Source organism: Rhineura floridana, chromosome 11 (genome assembly GCF_030035675.1).
Source record: "Rhineura floridana isolate rRhiFlo1 chromosome 11, rRhiFlo1.hap2, whole genome shotgun sequence".
Classification (NCBI taxonomy): Eukaryota; Metazoa; Chordata; class Lepidosauria; order Squamata; family Rhineuridae; genus Rhineura; species Rhineura floridana.
In genome coordinates, this window is record NC_084490.1 from 6,657,008 (window position 1) to 6,670,488 (window position 13,481).

The 13,481-nt window shown below is 39.2% G+C and overlaps 1 protein-coding gene across 1 annotated transcript; it reads left to right on the forward strand.

The window, feature by feature from the left end:
• Nucleotides 1–3,462: 3,462 nt before the first annotated feature.
• LOC133366838 (vomeronasal type-2 receptor 26-like) lies at nt 3,463–13,134 on the forward strand. Its single transcript, XM_061590358.1, has 4 exons — nt 3,463–3,753; nt 9,198–9,419; nt 10,008–10,134; nt 12,230–13,134. Exons 1-4 carry the CDS (start codon nt 3,463–3,465, stop codon nt 13,132–13,134), a joined length of 1,545 nt encoding a protein of 514 aa, XP_061446342.1.
• Nucleotides 13,135–13,481: the final 347 nt, after the last annotated feature.

Here is a 13,481-nt window from a genome sequence, read left to right on the forward strand (position 1 = left end):
AAGGCTCAGATTCACTCATTCATGGGAACTATGGTTAGTTTAAACTATGGTCTATTGAAGTAAGATAAGACCAGAAATCATGGTTTGATCTTGGTTTGCTTCAATCAACTACAATTGTCATTACCAGATGTAATAACAACCCGCAATTAATTTAAACCCAGAAATAGATGTTCCAGTCCCTCCCTGAGGCTGTGCCTAGGGAGAATAGGGGGGTAAAGGGCTTTTCTTGTGTAATAGTTCCTTCTGGATAGCAGTAATGTGGCACCATTGAGCTAGCATCACAAACTAAAGTGGAATAAACCCACCACTATTGCACAAGAACATGTTGCACAATACATTAGTAAAATAATTTGTGATTAAATAAAACATTAAAAATATCTAATATATTAACTGTCATCCCTCCACCCACCCCCCTTTGAATTATACTGACAGGGGAAAGAGTGGTAAAAGTTGCCTTTATTAAAACTGATGAGGAGGCAAATATGTTCAATGAGATTCTTAAAAGAAGCAAACTAATGTAATGCTTAAGTTTAAAATACTGATGAATGTGGCTGTCAAGACTTTGTCCAATATGGGAAGAGAGAAAGTTGCCCACACAACCAGTGCTTTTAAAAAGGAGAGGGACATTATGGTATGGGCTTTGTTTGCAAAGTGCTTCTGTTTGTGTGATTCTGACCCAGTGTGGCAGAGGACAAGTGTCATGGTCTGTGCACCCTGTTAGCTACTATTAGTCTAAACTTTACCAAAGTGGAACATCCATTAATTTCTGAGAATTCAGAATGGCACTCATACTGAAGGGACTAAGCATTGTTCAGCAGTAAAGCACATAGTTTTCAAGGAGAAGGCTGCAAATGTTGCATTTCAGACAACCACAAGACTCCAGGGCTTAAGATGTTGTCCCCGCTGTCATGTGGGGGTGGGTCTACCCTCACTCCTCCCTGGATAAGGATGACTAGGGAGGGACCAATACTTCATTTAAAAAGCACAATATTTGATTTGCCGTGCCATATTTATTATACTTTTAGGGAAGCTCAAGTCATGTTTTCAGTTATACTTGACTTTCAGTTATACACATTTCTCCACCGACCTGTCTCTTCTAATGCTGTATATCTCTTTGCTTTGCCTTTCTCTCTCTATATATATTAGGGATGGCAGAGACTATGTCATGCACATTTTTACATGAACTGACCTAATTGCAGAGCTTGGAAAAGTTCCTTTTTTGAACTACAACTGCCATCAGCCCCAGCCAGCATGGCCACTGGATTGGGCTGATGGGAGTTGTAGTTCAAAAAAGGAACTTTTCCAAGCTCTGCTTAATTTGCACTTTCCAGGCTAGTACATAGATCAGATAATATTATTTTATTTTACTTTTATTGTAAATAGTTATATTGGTAGTTTTTAATATCAAAATGGACAAGAGAATCAATAAAAACATAATTATCTTTTGGATTTCATAATTCTTTGGCTCAAAGAAGATGCATTTCAAGATAAAACCATTTAGAAATGTTTATATTGAGTTAAAATACCTATCTTATATTCATATATATTAAATAGATATATATTGTGATAAAATATGAAAGGCCAGCTCCATAAGGCCTTTGCTGTCAAAACTATCACCAGGTACCACCCGATCTAGCGGGCTGTTCCAATGGGAGAGATGTGAAGGAGGGCTCATTCCATCGCCAGCTCCATCTGGCGCCTCTTTTCCCTGAACTATAACTTCCATTCCAGCTGCCATTATAAGAAGTATGATTTCATTTTAAGAACTAGAGCCAGGGTTTGTTTCTTTCCTTTTCCCTCCCTAACCCTTTTTCCTTATGTGTCATGTTTCAGATTAGAAGCCAGCAAGCAGGAACTATCTTCTTTTGACTGTACGTAAGCCACTCTTGGCAGCTATTTGTTTGTTTACAGTATTTAATTATTTTTACCTGCCTTTTCTCCAAGGAGCTCAAGGTGGCAAATATGATTTCCCCCCTCCTCATTTAATCCTGACAACAACCCTGTGAGACAGATTATGCTGAGAGGCAGTGACTGGCTCAAGATCACCCAGTGAGCTTCATGGCTGTGAGGGGATTTCAAGTCCCAATACAACCACACCACACTGTTTTTTTTTATTTATTTTATTAAATTTGTATACCGCCCCATAGCTGAAGCTCTCTGGGCGGTTTACAACAATCAAACATCAAATGTACAGCTAAACCACACATATAAAACAATTTAAAACAGCTTTAGAAGTTTTGAATTATTAGAAAAATTAAAACATTTTAACACATACTAAAATGCCTGGGAAAAGAGGAACGTTTTAACCTGGCGCCGAAAAGATAATAATGTTGGCGCCAGGCGTACCTCATCAGGAAGATTATTCCATAATTCGGGGGCCACCACTGAGAAGGCCCTTTTTCTTATTGCTACTTATATGTACTGAATATATGTAAGCCACTTTGGGATGGTACAATGCTTTATATATGTAAATCAGGCTCCCAAACTGTGATCCTTGAACCACCAATGGTCCACCAGCTTCATTGAGCTGGTCCTCGGCATGCCTGTGGGCTTTTGGTTGAAGACAGGAGATGGCACATCCTTTACGTTGAATATTCATATTGATTTCAAATTGTATATTTATTGCTTCTTTTGATTCTTATATTGTATTGCAGTTTGAATTGTATGGGATTACAATTGCTACAACAGGCAGAAAAATCATTAGGCTATCTGCCAAGACCCTCAGGAATGTTCAAGTTGTCCATGGGCGAAAAAGTTTGGGAAACACATATATACACAAATAGAAATGAAATGTGCATTTAAATAATATATCTGTGGGGAAGAACAAAACAGCTTTACAATTAGTTTCCCTTCCATGTGTATTTCTATTGCCACATAACAGCATTTTGTATATGGTTTAGAACTTTGTATAGTGTGATTTGGAGCTTGGAAAAGTTCCTTTTTTGAACTACAACTCCCATCAGCCCCAGCCATCATGGCCACTGGATTGGGCTGATAGGAACTGTAGTTCAAAAAAGTAACTTTTCCAAGCTCTGGTATGATTTGTCAAGCTGTGCATTGTGTCCATGAGACCCCCTGCAACTCAGCTGGGGTTTATTTGTTTAGCTTATATCTTTTGAGAATCAATTTCAAAAAAATTAAAAAAGAAAATAGGCATGGATCAGAAATTGAATGATGTCTCCATCCCTTCTTCAGAGTTACTGGAAATGTTTTCCTCTTTAATATAATGATGGTGTAAACTCATTATGTTTGTGCAATACCATTCAAAATCTAGCTTCTTCAGAGTTACTGGAAATGTTTTCCTCCTTAATATAATGATGGTGAAAACTCATTACGTTTGTGCAATACCATTCAAAATCTAGCTTGTCTTGTTTAAAGCCAGAATGGGCCAGCACTGTGATAAAACATTTTACATTCATTACAGAATTCAGTTGTGAAAGAGTGCATTATTCTCGTTACAGAATGGTGACGAAGTTCTATCAGCATGCCCTGGCCTTGGTGTTTGCTGTACAAAAGATCAATGGGAATCCCAAAATGTTGCCCAATGTAACACTCGGTTTCCACATCTATGATAGCTACTACCATGAGAGGATGACCTATCGTACTATTCTGGATCTGCTCTTCAAATCACATCAATTTCTCCCGAACTATGAGTGTGGCACCCAGAAAAAACTCATAGCCGTTATTGGAGGCCTTGCCTCTGATATCTCTTTCCATATAGCAGACATCTTAAGTCTCTACAAGATCCCACAGGTAAATTCTATGGACAGAGGATTGGGACATTCACAAAATGAAACATGCAGTCCATTGTTGTTGTTTTTTATACTCTCAAGAGATTATGTGGCTTAGAAATATGACTGAGTAGAAAACAAGTCTAATGTTTGAAGAATGATAAAGAATGGTTTCAAACAGCTGAGAGACAGGTTATCTGGAGAGAATATGGCTCAGAAAGATGGAGAAATATGACTTGCAGAAAGCAATTTTTTATGGTCTTTAAGGACTTTTCTGCCCTAGGGTTTAGGGCCTTTTCTATTCTCCCAAGTTTTTAAAATATATTATGTATTTTACTTGTACTATGAATTTGATTTTTTCCCCTCTCTGCTGGAAATGTTATATAATGATTATTAAGATATTTTTATTATTGTATCGGATCAATTTAGCATTCTGAGCCTACCAAAGAGCTATGTTATTAGATGGCCAATATAAATATAAATAAAATGAATAAAAGGAAAGCTCAGAATTGGATCCTGGGAATGACTGACAGTTTTATTTTTCCTTGTTTCCCAGAAACTGCATCATATCCCCAAATTTCATTCATTAGATTTAACACACCCTCTTTAACCAGAGCCAGAAATTAATATTGGGATTTTGCCTCACCAAACATTAATTTCATAAAAAGGAACTCACAGAAATGCTCCACTAAACTCCCCTCTAAAATATCTGTGCATTCCCTTTTAGATCACATATGGTTCTTTTGCTCCAGAGCGGAGTGTCACAACACAGGTCGCTTCCTTTTATCGCATGGTTGCAAATGAAACCCATCAGTATATGGGAATCATCTGGTTACTTCACCATTTTGGATGGACCTGGGTTGGACTTCTTGCTGTGGATGATGATAGTGGAGACCATTTCTTGCAAACCCTGGAGCCATTGCTTTCTCAGAATGGAATCTGTTCAGCTTTCTCAGAAAGAATCCCAAACCAAGGCCATTTCCATGGCTTTGAAAATCTTAATGAACAGGCCCAAATTATTTATCAGCCTTTCATGGATAAGAAAGCCAGAACATTTATTATCTATGGTGAAACAATGACAGTTATGTGGCTGATAACTTTAATTGTTATAGCAGCTCCTGAATATATGGAAGACACATCTGTAGGAAAGATGTGGATAATGACAGCCCAGATTGATTTTTCAGTAACTGGCCTTATAAGAGGTTGGGATTTTGAAATTTTTGAAGGCACTATTTCCTTTGCAATCCACTCAGATGAACCTCTAGGGTTCCAGTCATATCTTCACAATGTAAGACTTCACTCGACACAGAGAGATGGCTTCTTCAAGGACTTCTGGGAGCAAGCATTTAACTGTTCATTTCCAAATCCCAAAGTAACAGCAAAACTAGACAGAACATGTTCTGGGAATGAGAAGCTCGAGAGCCTTCTGGGGGCTGTTTTTGAAATGCGCATGACTGGCCACAGCTATGGTATCTACAATGCTGTCTATGCTGTGGCACATGGTTTGCATGCCATGGACTCATCTAGGTCCAATCAGAGAGCAACAATGAGAGGTAAAAGAATGAAACGTCAAGATTTCCAGCCTTGGCAGGTAAGGATTTCACAATGAAATTGGCTTATTGCCACGAACATATTTGGACAAGGTGAAACTAGTGCTGGGCTGTAATATCTGGTCCAGCAATTTTCTTAAAGTTCAGTTCAATTAATCTTCTGGGGTTATGTTTAGATGTAGTTTTATTGGTAGAGAATTAGTTGTGTGCCTGCCAGTACTATAGTGGCAAGTTGAGAAGTGCAGGGTGCCTTCATGTTAGTCATAGTCATGCTCCTCCCCCTTTTTGCTGAGGGTTTGAGAATGACATCCTTGTTAATGCTGTCCCACAATAGATATCCCTAGGAGCCAATAAGCATGAACGGGAGGGTGTTAGCTACTGAGAAGACATTACTCAGTGGCTGACTCACCTTCTTTCACTTTGATTGGCTCAGATCAGTAGGAAAGGTCAAGGAAGCAGGTTAGAAGATTCTTCTCAGTGGCTAAGACCCTCCCCTCCCATGCTGATTTGCTCACATGATGCTAGAGATAGTGGGACCCTGCTCCCAATAAAGTAAAGGGTCTAAGACCCCCTGAGACCCTGGATGACTACACTCCTGGTGCCTAATACCAGCCAGATATGTATCCATTTGTTACAACTGGGAGGGGGGAAAGTACTCATATATAGGGATGGGTTTTGCCCTCTGCTGATCTGACCTGCCCTGCTCACCCTTGGCATCAGATAAAAGGAGCTGTTTCTGGGTGGAAAGATAGAGCAGCTGTCATGGCAAAAGCTGCCGGCAGCAGAGCCAGACCGCAGAAGAGGAACAGGATGAGAGGGTGCCACACCACAGGGCGAGCAACAGGCTGCAGGCTGGGGTGGACAAAAAATCTCACATAGACTAATACCTCTCTTGAATTAAAATATTGGTAAAATTGCAGAAAATTATACTTAATTTTATTTGGAGGGGGAAACCAACCAGAATAGCAGCAAGTATCTTACACAGGAAACCAGCGAAAGGAGGAATGGGAGTACCAAATAAAATTTGATATTGCCAAGCTGCAAAATTAGCAATAATTAAGTAATAAGTTTTAACTGACATAATTATCAAAGCGGAAGAAGTAATTATAAAGAGAAAAGTTAAAACTCTCTTGTGGTATCAATAAGATATTCGGGGGAATATTGTATCTAAAGGATACTCTCTGTATATGCAACATTATAAATCTGATATAAAATTAAACACCAGGTATATCCAGGTTTATCACCTTTGCTATTTTACAATGAATTCTTGAAATCTAATTTTGATATAATGGGAGATTTCAAAGAAGGGCAAAATGCAGCATTTTGTTGTTGTTATGCGCCTTCAAGTCGATTACGACTTATGGCGACCCTATGAATCAGTGACCTCCAATAGCATCTGTCGTGAACCACCCTGTTCAGATCTTGTAAGTTCAGGTCTGTGGCTTCCTTTATGGAGTCAATCCATCTCTTGCTTGGCCTTCCTCTTTTTCTACTTCCTTCTGTTTTCCCAGCATTATTGTCTTTTCTAGTGAATCGGGTCCTCTCCTTATGTGTCCAATGATAATCTTAGTTTCATCATTTTAGCTTCTAGTGACAGTTCTGGTTTAATTTGTTCTAACACCCAGTTATTTGTCTTTTCACAGTCCATGGTACGAGCAAAACTCTCCTCCAACACCACATTTCAAATGAGTTGATTTTTCTCTTACCCGCTTTTTTCATTGTCCAACGTTCACATCTATACATAGAGATCGGGAATACCATGGTCTGAATGATCCTGACTTTGGTGTTCAGTGGTACATCTTTGTATTTGAGGACCTTTTCTAGTTCTCTCATAGCTGCCCTCCCCAGTCCTAGCCTTCTTCTGATTTCTTGACTATTGTCTCCATTTTGGTTAATGACTGTGCTGAGGTATTGATAATCCTTGACAAGTTCAATGTCCTCATTGTCAACTTTAAAGTTACATAAATCTTCTGTCGTCATTACTTTAGTCTTTTTGACATTCAGCTGTAGTCCTGCTTTTGTGCTTTCCTCTTTAACTTTCAGCACTGGACAATATAAAAGATCTATTAAATAGATTAAATTAACAAAAAAACCCTTTTAAGTCACAAGTATAATGTAGGGATTTGGGCCTCTTGTTTCAAGGTATTTTTTTTCACATTTGGGGAGAAATTACTTCTTTAATAAAGAACACATTCACATCATACATTCATTCCACTATTATTCCACCTTAAACAGTCATGGCTTTGCCCAAATAATTCTCGGAAGTGTAGTTTGTGAGAGTTGTTAGGGGATTCCTATTCTCCTCACAGAGCTACAATTTCCAAAGTGGTTTAACAGTCAGATGCTCTTCCCAGAGAACTCTGAGAATTGCAGGTCTATGAGGGGAATAGGGATCTCCTAGCAACACTTACCACCCTTCACAAACTATCCTTCCCAGGATTGTGGGATGCCATGACTGTTTAAAGTGGAATAATAGTGCATTAAGTGCATGTTATGAATGTGGCCTAGGAAACATGGAATATTAAGGAAGGAAAATGAATGTGAAACTTTATTGACTACTATTGAGGGTAGAGGGGTTATAGATACATTTTATTATGTAATGTTGGATAACAAACTGTTATGAGGAAATGGAGAAGGGACATTGGGCAGGATATAAGCACTGAAGATTGGATTTGGTTATGGACCCACGGTTCGTCTTGATTGATTTCAGCTGACTTAAAGAAAAATCACTTTAAAAATCTTATATCAGTGTTATCTTGCACCACATACATTGAACCTGGATAGGACAAATGCTGCAGATGTGGGATGAGGAGAGTGGATTTTATGCATATATTTTGGGGCTGTCCTATCATTCTGATCTATTGAATAGAGCAGCCTTTCCCAACCAGTGTGCCTCCAGACGTTGTTGGACCACAACTTCTGTCAGCCTCAGCCAGCATTGCCAATGGTCAGGAAAGATGGGAGTTGTGGTCCAACAACATCTAGAGGCACACTGGTTGGGAAAGGCTGGAATAGAGTTTGTAATGCTATTACGGACATGCCAGGTTCTTATATACCCCAGGACCTAAGATAGTTCTTCCTGGATATTTAATGGACATAAGTCCAGGAGGTGATTTGGAGGTAGCAACTGATTTATTAACATCTGCAAAAATAATCATAGCTAAACATTCGGGGAGAAAGTCATGCACCATAATTTTATTGAATTCATCAAGGAAAATATGTTATATTGTGACAATGATCAAATCAACAAATTTAAAGAGAATATAGTGTATGGTAGTAGAAATTACTATTTAATAATAAAAAAATATTCTGGAGGCAGACATTTTTTAAAAAAAAATAATAATCTCACCTTAAAATACAAGGTGGCTGAGGACTCTTCCTTTCATAGCAGCCACAGCCTTGCCATTATTTCAAGCAGTGACTTCGCTGCTCGTAGCAGTGTGGCTGGACTCCAGGATGGAGTCCAGCAGCAACTGGGGGTACTACATTGGCTGCACTTGAACTACAGTGCCTCCTCTGGGAGCCATTATTGTTGTTGTTGTTGTTGTTGATATTTTTATTTATTATTTGATTTTTATCCCGCCCTTCCTCCCAGCATTGTCATTGTTGTCATTGTTTTGTTTTGTTTCTGTTTCTTTCACTTCTGCTGTGATTGTTTTTAGGGTTGCCCTTTCCTGCTGCCTGCTGCTTGTTCGCTTCATCAGTTTTGTTTGATGACCTATTGTAAACTAGAAATTTTAAAAGGTATTATAAAAATGACATCACAAACAAAAAATATAAACAGATAAAGGTGTTATGTGCATTATGCATTTACAAAATTAGTGGGGAAGGGCAGAGAAATGTATTTTTTTTAAAAAAAAATCCGTCTCCACTATACTGAATTATTCATTTTTTTCTTTTTTCCTCTTTCAATTAGCTCCATCCATTCCTTCAAGGCATTTCCTTTAACAACTCAGCTGGAGAAGCCGTGTCCTTTAACAACAAGAGGGAAATGGGAGCTGGGTTTGATATAATGAACATGGTTATGTTCCCAAACAAATCCTTTGTTCATGTGAAAATTGGAAGGGTGGGTCCCAATGAAGGACAGGAATTCCTCATCAATGATGATATGATTGTATGGCATAGGCGTTTTAACCAGGTGTGGATTACAGGCCATTCTTTTGTGCTACTTCATGACCAGGACCGGTGATTCCAGTGTCAGAAGCTCATAGCATGCATAGACATACCATGTCATGGATGGTCAGGCTCTCTTTATGTCAGATTCAAAAAACAGAAATGTAAAATTGAGGTGTTGAATGCCTCTGTTCTTTCCAACATTAGAAAATGGTTGTATGTGTTCTGTAGAATGGTAAATACTTATCACCCCTTAATTAAATTAGGCCAGGTAACATTTCTTCATGAGCCAGAACTGGACACCGGATCGCCAGTGTGCCACCTTGTTTCTATGAAGCACTATGTAGAGTAGGCCATTATATTTATTTGGTCTTCAGGTTCTCCTCAGCCATGCAACTGATTGCAAAAACTTTATCTAGCATGCTTAGGGAAAGACTGACAGTTGCTTGCTTGCACTATGCTCTCCATTCTTGGGCTCCTGATGGGAGGAAGGCTGGGATAGAAATCAAATAATAAATAAATAAATACAATTCTTCAGTGTTAAATTATTATATTTTTGTTTGTAGATCAGCTGATTTTTCACGTCCCAAATTCCTTTTCTATTTATGGATAGGCTCTTCCTCTTTCTCTGTGTACTCTTCCCTGTCATGCTGGTAATCAGAAAAAAAGGAAGGAAGGGGAAAAATTCTGCTGCTATGATTGTGCTCCATGCCCAGAAGGGAAGATTGCAGATCAAAATGGTAGGTGACATGATACAGGAGAAAAAGCGAGTAAGAGGCAACAAGATAGAAGTGCATGCATATTACGCATAGAGTGGAGAAAGTGGATAGAGAAAAGTTTTCTCTTTCTCTCTTAATGTTAGATCTTATGGAGATCCAGCAAAGCTGAATGTTGGAAGATTCAGGATAGACAAAAGAAAGTATTTCTTTACACAGAACAGAGGTAAACTGTGGAATTCACTCCCACAAGAGATAGTGGTGGGCACCAACTTGGATGGCTTTAAAAGAGGATTAAACAAATTCATGGAGAATGAGGCTGTCACCCCTGTCAACATTGTTGGAGGCAGTGTGCTTCTGAATATCAATTGCTGGAAACTGCAAGAGGGGAGAGTGCTGCGGCACTCGGTGCTGCTTGCTGACTTGCCCTGGGCATCTGGTTGGCCACTGTGAGAACAGGATGCTGGACTAGATGGGCCACTGGCCTGAGCCAGCAGGTCTCTTCTTATGGCCTTATGGCTATTTACGAAGTGTTACCTTACTATGCTTGGCATGTCAGTTGTCTGCATCATCCTAATAGTAAATCCAGAGAAGGAGATAACTTCAAACACATTAATTTTCAGTGGGTTCAATTCACACATTAAGCTTCAAGCCACAAATATAATGCATTTAACTTATGGCAGGATTAAGAGATGAAGGGGCACTTTTGTTCAGTCTGCAAATGAGACCAGTTTTGGGCACCTTTGGGAGAAAGCGTGGGATATAAATGTAATAAGTATTAATCATCAATAATATTTTCCCTTCCTAATTACTCTACACTTTTAAAGCACATTTTATCTGCAATAACTATACACCTCACATAGCAGATTGTATCAGTACTATCTCACAACAATAACCGATTATATTAGTCTTTCAGCACAGCGTGCAGAGATCACAGCGAGCAGCCATCTTGGGATGGAAAGATCTGTTAATTTCGGTTGTCTCAGTTTCTCATTTTTCCAATCTTAAATTCAGTCCTCCAAAGTTCTGCAGCAATCTGCGGGTTTTTTTAATTAAAAAGTGCCCATCCCTACAGCCAACAAAAGCAACATTTCAGGGCTGTTGTTCAGTACAATTTTGTTTGCATGCTGAAGGTTCCAGGCTCAGTCCCCAGAAGCTCCAAGTAGAGGTGGGAATGTGTCATGTCTCAAACCCTGTAGATCTGCTTTCAGTCAGTCTAGACCAGCCTTTCCCAACTAGTGGGCCACCAGATGTTGTTGGACCACAATTCCCATCTTTCCTGACCATTGGCAATGCTGGCTGAGGCTGATGGGAGTTGTGGTCCAACAACATCTGGTGGCCCACTAGTTGGGAAAGGCTGGTCTAGACAATGCTGAGCAACATGGATCAGCAGTCTGACTCAAGTGTAAGGCAGCTTCCTGTGTTCTGTAGCTCTTGACAAGCTCTGTTTAGAGTGGTATGCCAAAATCAGCCCATGCGGAGTTCCATGAATATAGTCACCATGCACATTTAATGATTTACTTTTTAAAGAGATTAATCATCTTACCTGTATCTGCTCATGTTAATATAAAGAAAAGGAAAAATTGAAATAGCTTTGTTCTATGATTTATTACAAAGGATTTAAAAAGTTGAAAAGGCTTTAAAACATTTAAAAATGAACAGAAACATGGATGACCAGTGTGGTGTAATGGTTAGAGTGCTGGACCATGACCTGGGATACCAGGGTTCAAATCCCCACTCAACTATAAAGCTCACTGGGTGACCTTAGGCCACTCTCTCTCTCTGTCTAACCTACCTCACAGGGTTGTTGTGAGGATGAAATGGGGAAGGGGAGAGCCATGCACACTACTTTGAGCTCCTTGGAGGAAAGGTGGTATACAAATGCAATCAATCAGTTGATAAAAATAGCGCTACTGCTACTACTATTAGGAATTCTAAGAATAATGGTAAAGAGCATTTGGGAATTCTAAATTGCTTTTTCACATGACGAACTCCATTAAGGGAATTAAGCAGAGAGATGTTAGGATGAGATGGATTCATACAAAAAGACAGTCATTGCAATTGACCCCAACTGATACATTCATTTTCACTGAAATGGAACCACTTCTCTTTTTTGCAGATATGGCAGACTGTTTTGAATGCCAGAAATATCAATATCCAGGCAAGGACAAAGATAGATGCATTCCAAAGACAATAACTTTTCTGTCCTATGAAGACCCTTTAGGGATCACCTTAACTTCCATTGCTATCTCTTTCTCCTTCATTACATTGTTGGTGTTTGGAATTTTTATTAAGCACAAAGATACCCCCATAGTCAAAGCCAACAACCAGGACCTCACCTACATTCTACTCTTCTCCCTCCTGCTCTGCTTCCACTCCTCTTTCCCCTTTCTTGGACAACCTAACAAGGTGTCCTGCTTTCTTCGACAATCCACTTTTGGCATCATCTTCTCTGTTGCTGTTTCTTGTGTGTTGGCTAAAACCATTACTGTGGTTGTTGCTTTCATGGCCACAAAACCAAACTCCAACATGAGGAAGTGGGTGGGGAAAAGACTGGCCAACTCCACTGTTGTTTCCTGTTCTCTCATTCAAGTAGGCATTTGTGCCGTGTGGCTGGCAACCGCTCCTCCATTTCCAAATTTGGACACACATTCACTCTCAGAAGAAATTATAGCAGAATGTAATGAAGGATCTGTCACCATGTTTTATCTTCTCCTGGGCTATATGGGACTTCTGGCCATCATCAGTTTCACAGTGGCATTCCTGGCCAGGAAGCTGCCTGATACTTTTAATGAAGCCAAGTTCATCACCTTCAGCATGTTGGTGTTTTGCAGTGTTTGGTTGTCATTTGTTCCAACGTATTTGAGCACCAAAGGGAAATACATGGTTGCTGTGGAGATCTTTTCTATCTTGGCCTCAACTGCTGGGTTACTGGGTTGTATCTTTTTCCCAAAATGTTATATTATTCTGCTGAGGCCTGACCTTAACAGCAGGGAGCATCTAATAAGGAGAAGACCTGGATGAATATAAAATCCTATTATATGTATTGACTCCTAGTCAGTTTGCAGTACTATCCATGCCAATCCTTTGTGAGATGTTTTTAAAGCTTTTTTAAAAGATGTTTTTAGAGATGTTTTAATATATTTTAAAGTCTGTTTTTAAGAAGTTTTAGAGTGTTTTAAATGCTTTGTTTGCCGCCCTGGGTCCTTCTGAGAGGAAGGGAGGGATATAAGTTTAATAAATAAATAAAATACTATCAATGAAGGATGAATAAAAAAATCCTGTGGTTATATGATGACTGATTATTCTTTGCAAATGTACCTTTCTAAGTTCCTTTGTTGATGCATACTGAAATTTCATAAAATATATCA

What these genes read in the sequence shown, in the direction of transcription:
- LOC133366838 (XM_061590358.1), top strand. Translation starts at nt 3,463, where the DNA reads ATGGTGACGAAGTTCTATCAGCATGCCCTGGCCTTGGTGTTTGCTGTA. An exon ending in GTCTCTACAAGATCCCACAG is followed by an intron (nt 3,754 to 9,197) that starts GTAAATTCTATG and finishes TCTTTCAATTAG; the next exon opens with CTCCATCCATTCCTTCAAGG. An exon ending in GGCATAGGCGTTTTAACCAG is followed by an intron (nt 9,420 to 10,007) that starts GTGTGGATTACA and finishes ATTTATGGATAG; the next exon opens with GCTCTTCCTCTTTCTCTGTG.